Genomic DNA, 19562 nt, shown 5'->3' with positions numbered 1-19562 from the left:
AAACTGGTGAAGAAATTAATGTAAAAGAAATTATGAATGTTGTTGAATGGATTGATGATGTAAATAAACTGATAGACTGATGTAAGTTAAAGGAAATTGATGTGAAAAGCATGAAATAGAGAAAGATCAGAGAAAGAAAACTAGGAGAGACTGGGCAAGAGTCTGAATAGAAAAAGGTCCCTAAGAGTAAAGATTAAAAATGAATAAATAGGAATACCATATCAAGTTTGAAAAAACAGCCCAAGGACAATCTTCAAACCAGAACTTAAGAGTTACTGAATCTCTCTGAATGCAGAATGTGTTTTCAAGTGCCTCATTTTCTTATCTGCTACACAAAGATAATGCTGCCCTTTGAGCTCTTGGATAACATCTAGTGACAAACCACAGAAAAATCCATGAGGAAAACAAACATTTTGTAACAGAGCTTGCACAGCATGAAATAAATTGCAAAGCCTGGGGAAGGACTGCTGATAAGAGCAGCTATTTAAAAGGTGTTCAGTAAGTGCGCAGGTGCGATGGTGCTCATTGGCTGAAGCAGAGCAGCTGAGGAAGAAGCTGTACCACTTTGCCATCAAAGGCTGGTTCAGCTGCCACACAAAGGGGGCAAGCATGTCTGCAAAGTAAGATCAGACAGTTATACTTAGTTTTCAAGAGTGTTCTTTATCAACCTTAACAGTATTCTCAGTGCATTTGTCCATAATCATCTTAGAAAAAAAGAAACAAAACCAAAACATTTATCACAAGCACATAAAAAAGAATACATACTAGCAATCAATATATATAGTTCATACACAATACAGTCAATGTTTCCATCATTGATATTGACCTAAATACTAAAGCAAGCTTATGGTGACCCACTACTGAATTTCAGGAATGTGGAAACCATGTTTAGAAGTTGCAGCTTTAAAAGCAGAATTTTTGCTCAGTGAGTGGATTTTGCCTGAGTGAAAAACAGTGTCTGCTCCCAAGACTGCTCCGTGCATGCTGGGGTAGGGTACTGAGATTGGGAACACCGGGGGCGAAAGTCTGCAGACAGGGACCCTTGTCACTACAGATATTTGATCCTCATCCGGAGTACGTGCTGTGCAACCCTGCTGTACCCCAAGCCAGTTTGGGGCATAAGTCTAAAAATCACAGAGGTGTCTCTGAAGAAGGGAATTGGGAGGGCAGGGGGAGGGACAGAGAAGGTAAGAGGAAGTTGAGAGCCTTGTTTAGGCTGGTGATAACACATAGAAGGAGGAAGGTGAAGTAAGAGGAAGCAGGATATTGCCCAGTATTGGCAGAAGTCCTTTAAGACCCCACCTGTCATTTAAATAAACCTACTTAAAACACACAACAGATACAGCATATCCTGAGTAGCACTTCAGTGACTCAAGTCAATGTGCTGTAACACCAGAGCCATCTGACGGCACTCCTCACAGCACACAACAGTATTTTTAGTGTTTCTTCACTTCAGGGAACCCAAAGCACTTATAAGGTCATAGGACAGAAGAATATTTGTTTTCGAACTGTAAACAAATTAAAGAGGCAAAGGAAAAAAAAAAAGGCTTATTTTGCATAGCACCTACATCAGTAAAGTCTCCACTAAATTGTCTGGGAAGAAACGTCAAAGTGATAAATTATTGAAAGACACACCCTAAACAACAGAGGTACTGTATTTTCAGCAGCTAGTGCAGGCCAGTGATCCTGTATTGCCTGAGTGCAGGAGGTAGGCATAGTCTCCTCTCCTGGCTGATAGCACAAGCTTTAGTGCCAAGAATTTACATGGAAAAAGCTGGAAATGCCTCACACAGTGAAAACAGAAAAAAAAAAATCCTTATTGTCTGACAATATGGAGAGAAAGAAATCATGTTACAATTAATAAATTGTGTATCAAACCCCACTTTTTGTAAAACTGTAGGAATGGGATAAACCTCTGCTTCCTCCCACTGCAGGCAGGGAGCCCCAAGTACAACTCTTCTCCCTCTGGCTTGCAAAGGGAAGACACAATATCCTGTCTGCCTTTACATGGCACCTTGAATTTGCTGCCTCACCCAGTCTGCTCAGCCCCTGCCTGTGCATCCACTGACAACCTTCACACACATGTGGGGAATGAGGGGTCACCAGCTCCCATTCTCCTCTTGTCACTCCAACACCACCATCAGTGTCTCCAGTCCTGTGTATGGAGGGAGGTGGACAGGGCAGAGGAAGAAGGTAGGAAGCAGTGCTGGCAGAAGGTAAACTGGTCCTTACACTCCATCACAAAGCAGCCAAAAGAGTTTCCCTCTTTTCTCATTCAACCCATGTACACAGGCATCTATTTTCTAGTTCTGCTTTCCTGAGGGGCACGTGCTGCTCCATTGGTGCTCCTTAGGGCTGCATAGAAGAACAAGCAAGCAGAAACCCTCCACAGCAGGAACAGAAACATTAATATTCCCATGTGTTCATAAAGATTATCCCTCACTGTCGTCAGCCTACAAGTACTCTGCGGTTTTTCTTAGACACGTATGTATGAACACAGCATTTACAATCAGTTAATAATTAATACTGTGCTAGTACGTGCAAGTCCTATGGCTTAGCTTTTAAGTTCTTCAATCATCTACAATTTCTTAGTATTTGATGGAGTAGTGATCAGAGACTCAAAAGCAGGTCACTGCCTTATGGTAACGAAAATAAGTATTTTAAGAGTTTACAGTTCACTGGTCCAGTTTTCTGACTGCACCTATGAGAACGAGACTGAGAGAAATCCATATGCATGCACCTTTGCAAGGATTCCAGACAGACAGAGCTAATATGTGACTTCAAATAATGTATCGGGATATGGAAATAACCCGAAGATGTTCGAAGAATCTCATTTTTGTCATGTCCTTATATCACACAATAATCACCTTCATGGAATAGCAGCCAGCACCTCTCAATTGTATTACATATTTGACTCTACCTCTCCCAATTGTCCTTTAAAGACTTTAATTTTCCCTGATTCTGTATCAGGATGGAGCACTCTGTGTGGCACCCTAGCAACTACCATCACAAATAACTGTGGAAGCCTGTAACCTTGAAATGAGAATAATCAAGCTCTATTTACCAACCATATTTTAACATGTTTTATGTGCATATATTCAATGCAAATAATTTATAGTGAAATTACCAGCAGCTGTATACTCTGTGCAATTATTCATGTCTGTGCAGGCTTATGAATGTCTTTTCTACATATTTTCGCCTTCTCTAATGAGATACTCTCAGGCTACAAGATTACTACAAAAAGGTAGAAATACTCTGTAATACACTTGTAATGAGTTGGAATCGGTACATTGTTTTCAAGGCTTGCTCATGAAGTTTGAGTAGTTAAAGCATAAAACATCCACAGTGGCTTTTAAGGCCCCTGGGAGTACTTCCCAAGTACTTACTCTTTGCTCAGTAGTTAAGGACGTGCATTTTTCCTGCTCAGTTCCTCATTTTACATGGAGTCTGCATAGCCTGAGGTGTCACATTTCATGGGAATTTCACAAAGCATAAAAAAAAAATTACTCAGAACCCAAAGATTCATTTTCATAGAGACAGAAAGCAACGCAAAGGCTCCCAGCCTCTGTCGGCTTTAAAAACAAGGGAAATCCATAATTTTATGGTGATGTCATTACTGAATTCCATGTAGACCCTATATCCTCCTCATGAGCAGTCCCAACATGAAAGGCCATTTCATATCATGCGCGGAGCAAGGAACAGCTCCGTTTTTTTGTAGATGTGTAAATTACTATAGGGTGGTTAAACTTTTGAACTCAAATTTGCTTCGATGCCAATTCCCATCCCAGACTGGGAGGACTTGTACTGTACACTCTGTGTAAGGACCATCTGGCTCTGCTTCCAGATGGATCACACATCACAATCACGTCCAGGGTTAAGGGAGGGAGGAGGAGGACAAAGGAGAGGGCAGTGCTTGCTCCAACAACTAAGGGAAAGCCTAAGGTTGTATTCAGTAGGGAACTCAGTGTAATGCGTGCATAGAACAAGCTTAATAAATATAGTTTTAAAATATGCAGATGAGAAATGGAGAAAGGAAATGCTAGAAGTGTAGAGTGGAAGGCAAAGAGGATGTTTTCCCTCTTTTTACGCTGCATGCTTCCAGTGTCAAGCTCTCCCAACTACCCCTGTACATGTAAACAAAAGCATTTAGTCTTAAAGAGATATTTGCAGAAGTGGAAGAGGATTCACCTACTGAGACAAGGAGGTTTAGTGCTTATATTATTAATTATGGAGACAGTATAATGTGCCCTTTTCTTCTGGTATAACAAAGAGCATTGTAACCTCATTGTTTCTAATCTAAAGGGTTCATGAATCAGGATCCTAAATCCATTTGTATTTTTTCATTTCATGGCTTTTCAAGAAGAGGCACATCTTGAGGTTTCTGCACATGTAGCAGAAAGAAGTACTGAGCCATCAGGTATATAGGTCTGATTTTTCTGGGACTGTTACTTTTGATCTGAACTACAAGAACTGGTACCTATAATGCTCACTGATGGAAAACTGGCAGTGTAGTCCATTCCACAAAGGGAGATGGCATGGCTGCATCTCTGCCAGGCTGTACCTCAGCTCAGCAGTGCTGCTCGTTAACAGCTACACTGATCTGCTACTGTTACAGCAGGGATGCTGCAACACATGTATCCGACAATGAGGCCCGTGGAAAGAATATATATAGACCGATTTTGGTAGATATTTTCAGAGATGTTTATTTCCCCAGCCTCATGGCCAGGGCTCTGCCGAGGAACCGCTCAATCACGGGACCCGAGGGTCCTTGCCCGCGCAGGGGAACACAAAACAACCAATGGGGAACGAGGCTGACCAGGGGCAGGGAAACCCCGTGCCTCCCCCCCAGGGCCCCTCTCCCAGGACCACATGGCAGGGGGAGGGACCCCAACATGCTACAAACTGGCTCACACAACTGTGGCTTGGTTTGGTGTGTTTTATTTGTAGGTTTTTTTCTAGTGGTGGTAGAAAACCTAGGTTGTATCTCCATGTGGAGCTGCCTTGTACACTGTGGGCATAGCAGCTTCCAGGTGGAGTTGCCATCTGTTGGTATGGTTCCATGGGAACTGTGGTCTGATGTCCAGCACAAAAATGAAGGATATGAATTTTGAAATGCCCACAGGACAAATGTCGAACTCTGATAAGCTTTCTGAAAGACTCAAGAGAAAGGTCAAAGAACTGAATTTACTGGGAGACTGTGCCAGCAAGGCTCTCTCAGAAGCAACACTCCCAAGTAATCAAGGTACAGGCATCCGATTTCTTTTTAAAGCTCAGGCTGTTACTGCAGCTACTTTGAGATCAAGTGATAAGTTTACATCATTTTAAAGTACTGCACATAAGAAGACAACTTGAATATGTGGAGACATATACAGGAACTTCACAGCTGCATACTGATACCTGCAAACTGAAGGTTAAGAGAGTCAGGGAAGTTTTCATACTTGACTCCAAGAAAATAAAGAAATACAAAGGTAAGCCTAATAAAGTGTTGTCTATTCCTATTTACTTGGGGCTGGGATACTTTTCTACAGCTGGAATAGTTTAAACAGTTCTCCAGTTCACACTAAAACAGGAATATTGCAAAGGTATGCACAGTATTCAGTATTAGTTCCCTTTTCACTACTAAACTTACATTACTACCATCTGTTTTCCTGCTGCAGTACCAACCAGCAAGACATGTCTATTTAGGATAGAAATAGCCTCTTACAGACTTTATTTCTATTTTTTTGTTATTTACACAACCCCTGCTTCCCATATATACATTTACTGCAGAAGAACGTGCTTCTCTATGCTAAATGCTTTGTAATACCTAACCTTTAATGCAAAAAGCCAAAGCACATAATTTATCAGGTTGAGGGAGGAAAGTTCAAGAGCACTGGAAACATTCATATCCTTGTAAATAACAAGGGGTCTTTTTGATTAAAACAGCCAGCCAATTCCTGGAAGCAGATCATCCCCCCCTTACAGAGAGCACACTTAGAAGTCCCAAGCATTCCTAGTAGCAGTTGGCTCAGTGCAGAAATGCCACCAGCTTGCTGATAACTTCATGCCTGGCTTTCAGAACGAAAGGGTTATCAGCAGCAGCTTCCACTGCCTGCTTGCAAAACCTCACCCTCACCTTCAACTTCCTCTAGCTCCTTGACATCTTCGGGCACACACGGTGTCCTGGTGACAGACAGTAACCAGATGGTCTTTTACCATCCAGCACTGAGTCGTTTCAAGAATTTAATCTGATTTCCCAGAATACGCAGCACAGCCCTTGGTTCCAAACTTGGCACGCAGGTGGGATCGCGTGCCTCTGGCTTTATAAATAGGCGTAACTGTTGGTGGCTTTGGCACATGTCAGCGTTTGAGCTGTTTGCCTGTTAGTTTGGAAAACCTGACCCCCTGCCTGGGCATTCATCTGTAGGTCTGACTGACTCTGGTGGCTCCTGTGCATGTCCAACAACCCTGTCAAACAGCTCAGTGCCTCCTAATTCAAACAGCACAGTCACTTTCTGCTTTATAACTAGTAGCTCTTATAGTAATTTCTTTCCATTTTTTATTGTTGTCAGCTACACTGTACTGTATAATTAAAAGCACGTGCAAAATACAGATTTAGAATTACCTTGCTGCAATAGGAAGCTGAGGTTACTAAAAGGGTAACTACCCAGATACAGCTACATTCTTTCTCTTCATCCACTCCTTTGCAAAGGTTGGCTTCCATTTACCAGCTAGACAGGTGAGGAATCAAAATATTGCCCCATTCTTATGCCTCAGTGGGGGACTGGAAACTTTCAGGCTCCTCAGCTCTCACTGCTCTACCTTGGGAAGTCACTGCTCCACCTTGGGAAGTCACTGCTCCTCTTGGGAACTTCTCCATCACTGGCAGTTCACATCTGTGCAAATTGCAGGTATCAGGCTTGAAGGAAACTGTTTTAATGGATCCCTCATAATTTAGGCATTTAAAAAAGATCAGAATGTGCCTTGGAGTTATGTTTCACATGTGATTTCAGTGTTTTAAGACACTCAGTTCTTTCTTATTTACATTTTAGAACTCATGTAGGACTTTTCTGGTAAAAGTTTCTCATAAAATTACTTAAATAAAGTCCTTGAAAGGTCTTGCAAAACCAGGCAAAAAATAAAATAAGAGCATTATTATATACTCATTCTATCTGCATGAAGATAAAAGCATGCTTGTACAAATGCAATTCCAAAACAAACAACATTTGCTATTTATAAGGAAAAAATTGTATGGCATAATAATAAAGATGCTGTTCTATCAGACTGACAATGCTGTTGACTTTGTGTACAAACTTATCAACCTTTAATCCTCTTAAGTGGTATGTCATTGTCCCTCAGAGTATGTCAGATCCCTCAACCAGGACAATTACCATAATCTTCTGTGCTTGCACCAGTATCTGTAGATATACACAGGACTTCAACACTTTATCAGAAGTGCAGAGTGTCTGTGACAGGACAATGGTCTACTGGTTCTACTGCATGTAGATGTTCTGCCCAGATTATTGAATTAAGTACAAATTATTGAAGTTTTGCCTATACTGTCCTTGGAGATATTTAAAGGATGTGTAGACATGGTGCTTAGGGCCATGGTTTCATGGTGGATTTGGCAGTGTTAGGTTAATAGTTGAACTCAATGATATTAAGGGCCTTTTCCAACATAAATGTTCCTATGATTCTACTTATCTTTAATCTTAGATTATATTAATGGTTTGTCATTTTACAGAAGAGGGGTTAACTTAAAGTACAAATATTACCTCAAATCATAACTCCTAGGCTTCTCCAAGCACTTGTTTTTCTTTATTTCTTCTTTAAAAAAAAACCCCAACACTAGAAATTCAAAACCACCAAATAAAATTGAAACCATCTCTCATCCAGACTTGACACTCAAATTCTTGTTCTCCATATAAGCACACATCTCTCACTAAATCAGAGCTGCCTCCAAAAGCTGAATTTGACTCAAGCATAGTCTAGTATGAGCACTGACTGCTGTCCTGTTTTTCCCTCAGCCTTCGTTCCTCAGACCTTGCAGCAAGGTCAAGACCTTTGCCTGCTCGGACTGGACACATGGCTTGTGCTTTCAGACCACAAGAACAATCTCTAGCTTTCATCTAATTATGGACACTTCTACATACTGATCTGAATCCACAAGCAGGCAAATAGGGACCCAAGTACACAATTACACTGCAAATGAGGCTGGATGACCTTTTGACAACCTTCTCGTTTGATCTGAGGGGCAGACAGCACAGGATCCCCCACCAGCAGAACTCCTCACATCAGAGTGTCAGCAAAGTCATCCCTGAACCCTCATAGCTTACTTTTTCAATATATTTTTAAAATAATTAAGCCTTGGTCTACACAAGCTGCTTTTTTTTCCTCACCTTGCCAACAGCACTGGCTAAATTATCAGAAAAGGTGAAGGCTACCATGGCATTTCATGTGTTGCTTTCTCATTCTGTGCAAGGAACAGACAATTTCAAAATTATATCCAAAGAATCTTCAAAATTACAATAAGATTTACATTAATTTTCACCAGTTATGGACATAGTTATTACTTTTAACCCATTCCCATTTATTTTTGAATATTAAGGTAACATCCACCATATGGCAATCTTGTAACTGGGACAGAAAATTTTAACTTCCGTGCTTCCAGTGAAGTTCTTCATCCTTATGGATCCTTATGGAAAAAGAGGAAGAGGGAGGAAATAACAAAAACAAAACAATCCTGTTTTCATGGGGGGAAAAAAGTCCCTCAAACCATGATTTTTTTAGATGTCCATAATAATTAAAAGGAACATTGGAGAATAAATTTAGGCTTAAGAACTGTTACATAGGGAAGATCAAAAGCTGTTTCCTAAGCTAGTCTTCTAAAAAAGTAACCCTCGAGAGAAGCCCTGGCTAATGTTGGTTTCCAGTCTATAGGCTATATGCTGACAGCAGGGAACACTTTGGGAAAGGTACCGTCTAGTTCAGGGGACCTGAGCAGAAATAAACAGTCATTCCTTAGCACTCAACAATAAACTGTCTGGATTTCTCCGTGTTGTATGTAAAAGCCACGCTTACCTTCTCTTCACTCACCCATTAAAGTAACTAAAATTTTCATGACTCATATTTAATCATTTTTTGGCAGTTCAGGCTGGCTTGAACCAAATCAAAATCCCAAAGCAGAAATTTGCGACCAGGAAACATTAGAGTGAAACAACATGGACTTTGGAAAAAGAAAAGAAATGTCCTCAAGAGATAACTTGTCCCTGGAACTCACTGAAGCACCTACAGCTGTTAAGTATACGTGTATTTCCAGCCTGTTTTCCCTCCAAGGTACAAAGCTATTTCTTGATGAGTGCAGGCAAACAAGTTGATGTGAAACACTGGGAAATTGCTCAGTCAAGATGAGGGACAGCCTCATGTGGGTGAGTCCTTGAAGCAAAGGAGGCAATGCCATGCCTAAGGCTGCCACTTACTGTCACAAGCCCTGCAAGCTGAGTTAGTATTGCCAGAGGAAAAGAGTGAATGACACCAAAGGTGCTGGAGGAATGCAGCCAGAATATGGAACTTAGGAGAAATCCCATCTATTTATGATTTAGGTTAAATGCAATGAAAATAAGGAGAATATATTCCACTCCAAAAGGATCAGCAGAACAAGGACACCACAGCAAGAAGGCACAACATTTCTAAAAGAAGACTACATTTTACTTCTCAAATCTTCACTACTTAACACTAAGCTTAGAGCATACGGGACCACCTCTGTGCTAACTGTGATCTACCTTCAGTAAAATTTACTCACCTATTTACCAGTACTCCTGGTTTAGTAAAATGCAGCACTACAATAAGTACACACAACTGCCACAATAAAACTCCCTAACCAACCACTATGATCTTCCAAAATTAATAACCAGAAACACTCTTACATGACGTATTTAATGCTTCTTTTCAGCACCCTCCTCAATGCATTCGGATAAGATTGTTTGGCTATACTGTACTTCCAAACCTATCTTTATCTCATTGCATACGCAGACCTATTCAGAAAGTACATGCTGGCTCCTGGAACTGCAAACCACCTGATATAATTTTGGAGTTGTAACAAGCTTTGAACTTCCTCAAAGACAATCAAGACCAATTTTGGTTCTGAAATGAAGCCCACATCACACAGAAAAGTTGTATTATTGTACAAGATGCTAGGATACACTACCCAGAGAGAAACTTCAGCTTCACACAGCAGCAATGTGGGGAAAAAAAAGACCTGATTTCAGAAGCTACCAATCCCGAAAGGCATCTTCCTGAAATAATGTTTTTAGCTTTATGGCATACTTCCAGTTAGTTTTTTGTATTGTTGTTTTGTTTGTTTATTTGTTAGATTCATTTTGAACAAGCTGTAATCTTGTTAATAACAATGCAATGAGATCAGTTTCATTTGTATGATGCTGTGGACATTGGCACTAAGGCTCTGTTTTATCATTCATTGAATTCACTTGAAAATTTCTCATTTTAGATTATAGAACCAAGCTCTTGAGAGCCACAACAAGAAAGAGACCATTATATCTCCTTGAATGATGGATGCATTAGAATATGGGAGGGGAAGGAGAAGGGGAAGGCTCCTTGAATGAAGGCCAGACTGTCCCATACAGCACTTTTATTTTGCTTCTAGTCTGAATTTCCTGAGAGCATCTATGGCCAGTTTTCTCCCAGAAACTTTTTATTGCACATGTTTCTGTGTCCTTGTCTATTATTCAAGTACTTTTATGTGACTGCACAGCTACTGACATAGAACGTAATTTCTGTACTACTGGCTTGTTTCTTTTACACCTCCAAAAGCTGATCTTATCTTCAACGTCTCCACACGAAGCCCCACTTACTATTTGAATCCTTGCTTTCCATAATTCAGCATTTCTGGTTCTTACAAAATCCTTCTACTTGTTTTTGTATATTTTTTTTGCTCCTCAATGTGTAGTTTGAGTTTTAGCAGTTAAATACATCAAAGCAACGTTTTCGAATAGAGCCATATACGTCAGTCTAAGAAAACTCGAATGAGCAATCTACCACAACTATGCATTCGTAAGCAGTCTGTATTTACTATGAGATCATCCAGCATCAGAGATCCCTTGGAGTGACTGTTTTCCCCTCAAAATACTGAAGAAACTCTCCAAATTTACAGCCTAGATTTCCTCCAATTTACAGCCTAGCCTGGCTAGATGAAAAACACACACATCCATTTGGGCCACAACAGAGGAAATCACTTTCTAATCACATAGCACACCTTTTCCAAATCACTCTCCAAACCCTATCTTTGCCAGTTATCCTTGTAGTGCAAAGAACAGAACCTAAACCTCTCGTTACCTGCTTAGCTCCAAAATGTCAGATAGCCAAACATTGTTTCCAGCCAACTGACCCCTAAGGTATGACTTTCTCCCTGTTTAGTCCATGGATACTGCATGATATCCATAGATACTGATGATGCTGCATTCTGCTGCACCACAACAGAAAGAGGTGATACAAAAACACATTTCCCAACAGGGTGATGGAGCAGGCTGGGTGTTGCCCCTCTCTGTTTCCCTGGTAATTTGAACTGTCTAAGCAGCATGGAGAAAACCCTCATAACCTGGGAGGTCAAGAGCCACACATCACTGCAAGAAAGGAGAGACACACAGCTCACAAAACTAGTCCTGCTGTGTCCAACCTGCTCACAGCAGCTCCTCTGTAAAAGATGACCGCACTCCAGGCAGTTGTTTTGTTCTGTGCCCTCTGACACAGTTATCCAGTAGAGGCTTTAGAAGGCCTTTCCTTTCTTAGAATTAGAGGTTTGCAGTATAATCTACAAGAAAAGGTGGGCAATGGGGAGACTATCAAGATTCCAAATATTCCAATTCATTCTGCTCACTGGTATTAATCTGCCCTTAATTTTCTTGCATAACATGAAAGAATCAGGACCAAACTGAGAAGCAAGTTCAAAGACACTTCACACAGCAAGTTGCTGCAGACCTGTGAGGGCTTTCAAGCAATAAAAACAACTTCTGGATGCATTTCCTTTACCTCTCAGGATGTAGTTCTGATAATTCTGGTCGGCTTCTGCTCCCACTTTGATTAAGCAAGTCAGACCTTCAGCAACAACAAACTCATGAACCAAGTCCTTGTCATCCTGTCACAGGAGAAAGGAAAAGCTGAATTAGAATTTTGAACGACAAAGAAATAGATTATATCATAATGTAAAAACAAATGCATGCCTGAAACATTGATTCTATGTTTCATGTGGTGCAAGCAAGTTGATAAGCAAAATTATTATACAGAAGAACACAAGCAGAATTCTGAGCTCTAAAATCAGAATGAAATGCATCAATGCAAAGCAAGAAAAACAAGCTTTAACCTTTCAGTCAACTACAGAAAATTAAAATCTGCCTGACTTTTCTTTTTTTTTTCATTGAAGGCTTGCAGACATCCTCCACAATACTATAATCTCATCATATCACATAAACAAATATCCTTACATCCCTGAAGTGTCAGGATCTACAAGAGAACACCATCTCTATTCCTCAGCATGATTCAGTATTTTAAGTGTGTACACCAAAACTTTAAAACTGGTTTTATTGCAATGTAATATTATATTTATTAACATAATATTAACTCATTATATTTAGAATATTTAAAGTGTTAAGAATAAGAGCACTGGTAGATAATATGCCCACACTGTGATGGAAAACACAGCAAATACAAGAGAAAGTGTCACAGGAGTTGATACTTGCTAAAGTGACTCACTCTTTTTTCACCATCAGTCCTTCCCTCAGGGCAGGAGAATAATCCCATACCACAGGTGGAAGTGACACCAGGGAGAGGAGGGGTTTCCTGGGCCTTACATACCTAACTGCGGTGCCAAGGGACTATAGAGCACCACATCTAAAGCTTGTCTACCCTTACAGAAGGCTCATGCAGACAAAGAAGCTACTAATAACTGGATTAAACAGCCCCTAATGAATTAGCCATGCAAATTAGGCACAAGACCAATTTAAGATCTTAATGGGAGAGAACTACTCTGCAGACAATCACAGTTGCTGAGTGCCTTCTTTTAAACAATCTTAATTTATGCTTTCATACACAACAGTGTAACAGACATAAATTCCAGCTTTCCAATAGTGCAGCCCCAAGAACCCAAGATCCATACAGTAGATTTGTTGAGAGTGATTTTTGAATTCATGGCAAACACTTAGAAAACTGCCAAGAGAAATAAAATAATCAAGCTCCTTTTAGTGTGACATTTCACTTACTTAGATTTTTTTTCCACTGGACAGTTTATTTATTATGAATTTCCTTCTTTTGCCAGAGATAATTTACAATAATTCCTACGGTCTGACCAAATGGGATACTAATAATTGGAAGGTAACCTAGCAGTTTGTGAGAAGTTTAGAAATTATGAGGAAAAAAAAAATCAGTTTCATGTTTTAGCTGGTCTAAGTTGTTAAAACAATTTGAAAAATATTTATCACAGGATAAAAGTGATTTATCCTTTAAATAAAGTATGAAAGTATACAAAGTGGAAGCATGAAATCATACCCCACATCTTGGTGAAAGCATATCATAAAAGCCCAAAATACATAAGATAAAATTCACCTCTGCATATGCACCCTTGAGCTAAAAATAATTTTTATTTCTTAATCTCAATGTTTTATTTTTAAGAGTGCTGGGTTTTTTTCAGTAGATAGATAAAAGCCTTAAATAGTGTTTTCTGAAAAGCTAAGAAGTTTACAAACTCATATGTCAGACCAAGGCACTACAGATGCAAGCACACAACTTTATGAAGACAAATTTCCTCTATGCATTTTCACCACCAGGTGAGTGCTCCCTCCCATGCATCCCTTTGTTACATGTGTTTTTAACTCAAGGATACCTGAATAATTTCTTGTTCTTCAAGAATTTTGTATTTTGTTTTTCCTAAAACTCAAGAGAGGAAACATACCCATGGAATCTCTCGGCGAAGCTTAATGTAAAGTATATTAAGGGTTCAGGTAAACTAAGGCTATGTGTCAGGGTAACAAGGCCTTTCACAAGGACTTTGCATGCCTAGGAAGTTACTCTGTGTGCCAAGATCAGTGATTAAAAATTCCCTGCTACTAAAGAGAAAAGATGCCAAACCCAGAGTGGGGCAGTAGTGGCAGTAAAGGCAAGGGACTAAAGACAGGAGTACATAGAATTTAGGAAACTAACAGAAACTGGTGGAATTGTACAGAATCAAGAAAGCTGTGGGGAAAACACCCTCCAAAATAGTTTTTCTAAAAATCAGTTGAGAAACAGATGCATAGTTAGACAACACAGTTGTCTAATTTAAGAGAAATAACACATATAACAAATCAAATTCTTGAGTGAAATAATCACAATTTTTTCCAGATGGTAATGTATCCTCATTCAAAAACATTTCCTTTTTCTTTAAATAAATTTTCTTGATACTTGAGTATACATTTTGATTTTGCATTAAGTGTGTTTGAATCCTCCTTGAATTGAGGAAAAAAGGAATCTATTCTGTATGGACACACAGTGAAATAAAGAATACTGGAAAAACAGAAAAAAGTAGGAATAACTGTGGTCTGTGGATTCAGACATGTATTAATAGACCTACCATGCCTTTTTGGGAAAAATAAATGACATTTGGATGATGAAAAATAAATTTAAGAATCGTCCATATAGAAGAGAAGTTAACAGTAGTTCAGTTTCAGAGTCCTTCAGGTTGAACCCAAAAAAACAAAATAAAATTTTTAATAGCATTTAGCCATTAAGGGCTGCTGAAATTCAGTGAAAGATAAAAACTGAAACAGCCACTGTAACTTTAAGGTGTTCCCCATAACCTTAAATAGTGAATGCATATTAGTGCATCAGCTGGGGAAAAATTAGAAATTAGCATTTGATTGTCAAAATAAATCAAGCTAAAAATATGGTTTTATGTTGATTTATTTGTGTAGTTAGTTATTTAATTATTTATTTTTTAACACGGACCTTTCCAAAGCAAATTTTGAGTTGAAGTTCTCCTGGAATTTTTTCAAAGCAACCAAGTCACAGAGTCACCCTAAACTGAAAGGAGATATATTGCAGGGGAACAGCAGAGGAAATAGAGGGGATGAGGAACTCCAACCAGACTGCTTTTGGAAAGCACTGAATAAACAAATCAAACCTGAATTTAAAAAAGGCTTTTAAGGTACTTCTCCTCTCCCAAATAAAAGGGGAAAAAGAAGGTGTAATCAAGCAGAATACAAACACATCATGCCTTGGACATAAATCTCAACTCAGTACATTATCTATCCCATCCTGTATATACGATGAGAGGAAAGAAGCAAACATCTGGAATGTGCAGCAAAAGATGAAAGGCATGCAAGCCCATACGGTCTACATTGAAAGGAGAATGTTTACATCAATTTTGGTCTAGGATAATTTTTTCAGACCCATTAACTCACTGACTTGCCAAGTTAGGTGACCTCAAGAGTAAAGGCTACTCTCTAGCAGTGGTTAAGAGGTTCAGGTTTCCAGGAAGAGAGCATTCATTGCATAGAATATATGGCATGAGTGTGACAATGATACCTACAAGTATATGCCACACGTGTGTGATAACAGCTAGAAGGAGGCAGGGAAATGTTGCCATTTGCTATGGAAATGGACTCCTCTGCTAATATTGCAAAGATTTATGAGCCCTTAATCAGCAGGCATTAAGGCACTGATGAGAAAAACAGCAAAACAGGCAAAGCTCTCTAAGCTTCCTGCTAAGCTCCTGCCAACCATAAAGATTGTGCAGTGACACAAAGGCTGGCTACTTAAAGTCTTCATGAAAAGATACCATTGGCCTCGTCAGATAACTATATTTTGCTCGTTTATTCACAGACTTGAATTAGATCATGTCTCTTCCTTTTTTTACGCATCCCAGAGGAAGAAAAAACAAGATAATATATGTCTGTGCAATAGATGGCTATTTTTGTCCAATATAATGAAAAGGACACTATACTCAAACTGGTATATTAAAACTTGCTTGTGTGGTTGACAAAATGCACAAACCATACTTTTTCACCTCCGTAACTCAGACTAGCAACTAAAAAGACCCTACAAACCCTGTACCATTGGTTCCTGTGTCATTGGCAAAGCAGTGGGGGAGTTACTGTCTTCTTTCCTACACTTCTGTACCATTTGACATATTTTCTAAGGTAGTTTTGCGGGGTCTTACCTGAAGATGGAGACTGAAGATGTTTTCCTAAGGAACGGCACTTTGCAAGAACATGTTTTATCTGATGTGCAGCTTCCACATGCAAAGATAAATTGTTTATAGACTGTTTAAGATAAATCTTTCTGAAGTCTGCTATTTCTGTGGGCCATATGTTTGAAAGCTTCTACCCAAAGCATGATTATTTTTATGCCACAAGAAAGTTGCTTCATTTCCTAATAAGAATTGAGGTTTTGGAACATAGTTTCTCAAGAGGATTTTTTTTTTTTTAATCTAACAAGCACTGCTGAAAGCTTCATTCCAAGTATTTGGGGAAACTGGAATACTAAGTGAATATTCACACTTAGATATGCACATATGTATTTCTTTCTTACGTGGCTAACAGCTGTGCAAAGTACTGTCTTTCCAAGGAATCATAACACAAAACAAGATGCTTGTCTATAAGTTTTCCACCAAGAAGAATCTCATTTTTATGTTTTGGGTTTTTCTCTCCCTGCTTTCCTTTAATAAGCTATCCCATTGTTTCTGGGTGCTTAAGCATTCCCATGTTTAATTCCGTCTTGTACAATTCTCTCCTGTATCTGTTACAAAGTTAAAGACTGCACATTTTATAATATTCATTTCTTTAAATAAGGAAAACCATTGGGTTCTCCAACCTGTGCTCTCCACACGACACATTACTAAGTGAGCCAGCAATCACATTCCATACTGACCAAACCTTCCAAAATGCACAAGTTGCTATGATCCAGCCTAAAAGTGAGAGCAGCACAGGCAGAGAGGAGAATCTCCTTGCTAAGCTTTGCCTGTGGGTTTATAAGAGGGATTGCATTCAAACTGAGCTCCAGAGGTTGATGCACTTCACTGTCTACTTGAGGAAGAGCTTCCCTCTCTGCTCTGTCACTCTACAACATCCCTATTAAGAGAGATTTAAACTCTGATTATCAGGTCAGCTCTGGTTTTGTCTGTAAACCAAAAATTGTACAAAGATATACTGCATTCACATTTCAACAGTGTGATAATTCACCTAGGCAAAAGGTATGATGAATATTGCCAATTCACCGGGCACCATGACTATGAGGAGAAATATATACCCAGCTTAAAGTGGAGGAGCATTCTCTTCTGCAGCCTGAAATCTTTTGGGATACAGAATCCTACAAGCAGAAAGGGTGCAGCTCATTCAGACACTACCTGGCTCCTGAAGTAAACATCCCTACTTTTCAAGAGAGAGAGTTAGTGAAATTTTGACTCATTGCTATGTTCATCTATGAAATAGTATGCTGGCAGAGTGCACTGTCCCCAGTCCACATTATTATGTCAGAGCGAGGTCTCCTTGGAAAGCCCTCTTCCTCAGATTCCCCTGCCAAGAGTACACACTGCTCAGCAAGGAAGCAGAACTGAAACAGAAACCCCAAATGATTATGTTCAACGTGAAAAATTAAAATAAAAAGGAAAAATACATCGATCAATACAATGCCAGTGCATTTTAGCCCTCCAAAAAACATAAAAGATGGCTGCACTCTTTAGAAGTTAGAGTACATTTTTTCTAACACCCACCCCCCCCTTTTTTTTTTTAATCTCCTGCAAAGTCAAGATAGGATCACAAAGTTCAGCTGGTTTTAGGAGGATTAAGGTTTAGGGATTAAGCTTCATTCATTTGGGGATGTAAATTAGCGGCAGAGGGACAGCAGCTGACTGGTGAGGAAAGGGAGGAAGGAGGAGGCAGGTCAAAGAGCAAACCATGCACGACTGCAGGCTTTTGCCCGCATAAATCTCAGATGACAATGTATCAGGCACTCCACCACAACAAAGTAAAATAAAGGAATATTGCCCAATATATTTCAAAATCTTTCTCTGTTACTAAGTGCGTAAAGGCAGAATGATAAAATCCAGGTTTCCATTAGCAATAGCATCAATGATGAGTAGGTCCTTGTTCCACCCTTCCTATACTTAATAGTGCAAAGAGAATAGACATAGATTTTTTTTCCAAAGCATTCCTTTGGCTCTGGCGGACCCTCACATAGACAAACAAAACCCAAATCAACCCCATACTTTGCCCCTAATTTGACTGCCCTGGGCAGCAGTAGCAATGTGGCAGCACAGGGCTATGACCATAACACATTTCCATGACCCGAGAGTCTTCATATCCACAGGCTCCCTGTATAATTTCAAATGCTTATACGATTCACCATCCCAGGAGCAATGGAAAATTAACATGCAATTCCTCCCAGCCGCCCTTTTGGCTGCCTACCTCTGCAACCCCAGTGACTACATTAGAAATATATCACAACTAAGCCTCCACAATAGTATTTTTAACTATAGCTACCTGCCTTCAGTATGCATCACATCTGCTGAAGTTACCAGCAAAATAATTACTCCCATTGACAAGACTAAAATGATGTAGTAATAAAAGCTATGTTGTGCTCTATTAGAAACAGAAATCCCAAAGCATTTCCATAGTCCAGCTTTTTTATTGGCTAAGCGACAGGTCGCATTTTACAGATCAAGATTGGCTTGCAATGTTTGCCATTAGAAAAGCTTGCTCTGGCTTGAAAACTGAGTAAACATAGTCAGGAAGTGATTGAAGGAGCACAGATCGCCAAGATATAATTTATAGTTCCTTTCCCACACTTCAAACTATAGTTCTGTCCTTTGGACTCCAAAATTATTGATATAATTAAAATCCTAGGTTGCCAATCCAGAAGTGCCTGATATTATCTAATTCAATTGTCACTGTTTATTTCAGTCCATTTTAAAAGCCAAGTCATCTATTGCAAACAAATCTGGAAAGAAATCATTCCAAAAACATACACACACGCACATATATACACACATCCATACATAAAGTGAGGTCCTACGAGTCTCTCAAGACTGTGTTGCCATTTCAACCTCAATTATTTATGAAGCTACAAAACAATTTTATGTACGGACCAGGTAAGCCAGTGGTTAAGTAGGCAAGTCTTGTACTAAACATGAAACCTCAGCTCTACATTGTGTCAGGGCACTACATTTAGAAGATGAACCAAACACAGATCTGAGAGTCCTCTGCTGCAGAGAGACCATTTCTCTAGGACATGTATTTCCACTCCCTGATACTTGGTAAGCCAGAAACTACCCCAAGATAGGTGCTAGGCAGGTTCACCTGCTGTCTTCCTTCTGTCAAATTCCCACCAGCACCTAGAAGAACAACTCCTTGAGAACAAGATTGCCCTGGACTGGGATGTCCCAAAATTGCAGTAAGCTGCTAGAAATAACTGAGGCAGAAGCATTTTAGAGGTGAAGGGTCTGCAAGGATCAAGCAGCTGGTTTGTATCTCAATGGAAGCTCCTTTCCCTTGCTCTTCTTGTTGATTGCAAATGCACTTCAGCCACTTTACTGCCCTCAC

At 39.6% G+C, this 19562-nt stretch overlaps 1 protein-coding gene across 1 annotated transcript in view; it reads right to left on the bottom strand.

Moving 5' to 3' along the window:
* FHOD3 (formin homology 2 domain containing 3) overlaps positions 1–19562 on the bottom strand; it is a gene marked incomplete at its 5' end in the record, with an annotated part of 377704 nt that overhangs the window by 177629 nt on the left and 180513 nt on the right. The window contains one exon of the mRNA XM_017739071.1: positions 12025–12130. Coding sequence (XP_017594560.1) covers positions 12025–12130 — 106 coding nt within the window. The remainder of the gene's footprint in view (positions 1–12024; positions 12131–19562) is intronic.

The sequence above is a fragment of the Corvus brachyrhynchos genome, unplaced genomic scaffold (genome assembly GCF_000691975.1).
Source record: "Corvus brachyrhynchos isolate BGI_N302 unplaced genomic scaffold, ASM69197v1 scaffold7, whole genome shotgun sequence".
In the NCBI taxonomy this organism is placed as follows: Eukaryota; Metazoa; Chordata; class Aves; order Passeriformes; family Corvidae; genus Corvus; species Corvus brachyrhynchos.
This window is presented reverse-complemented; position numbering and strand designations above follow the sequence as displayed.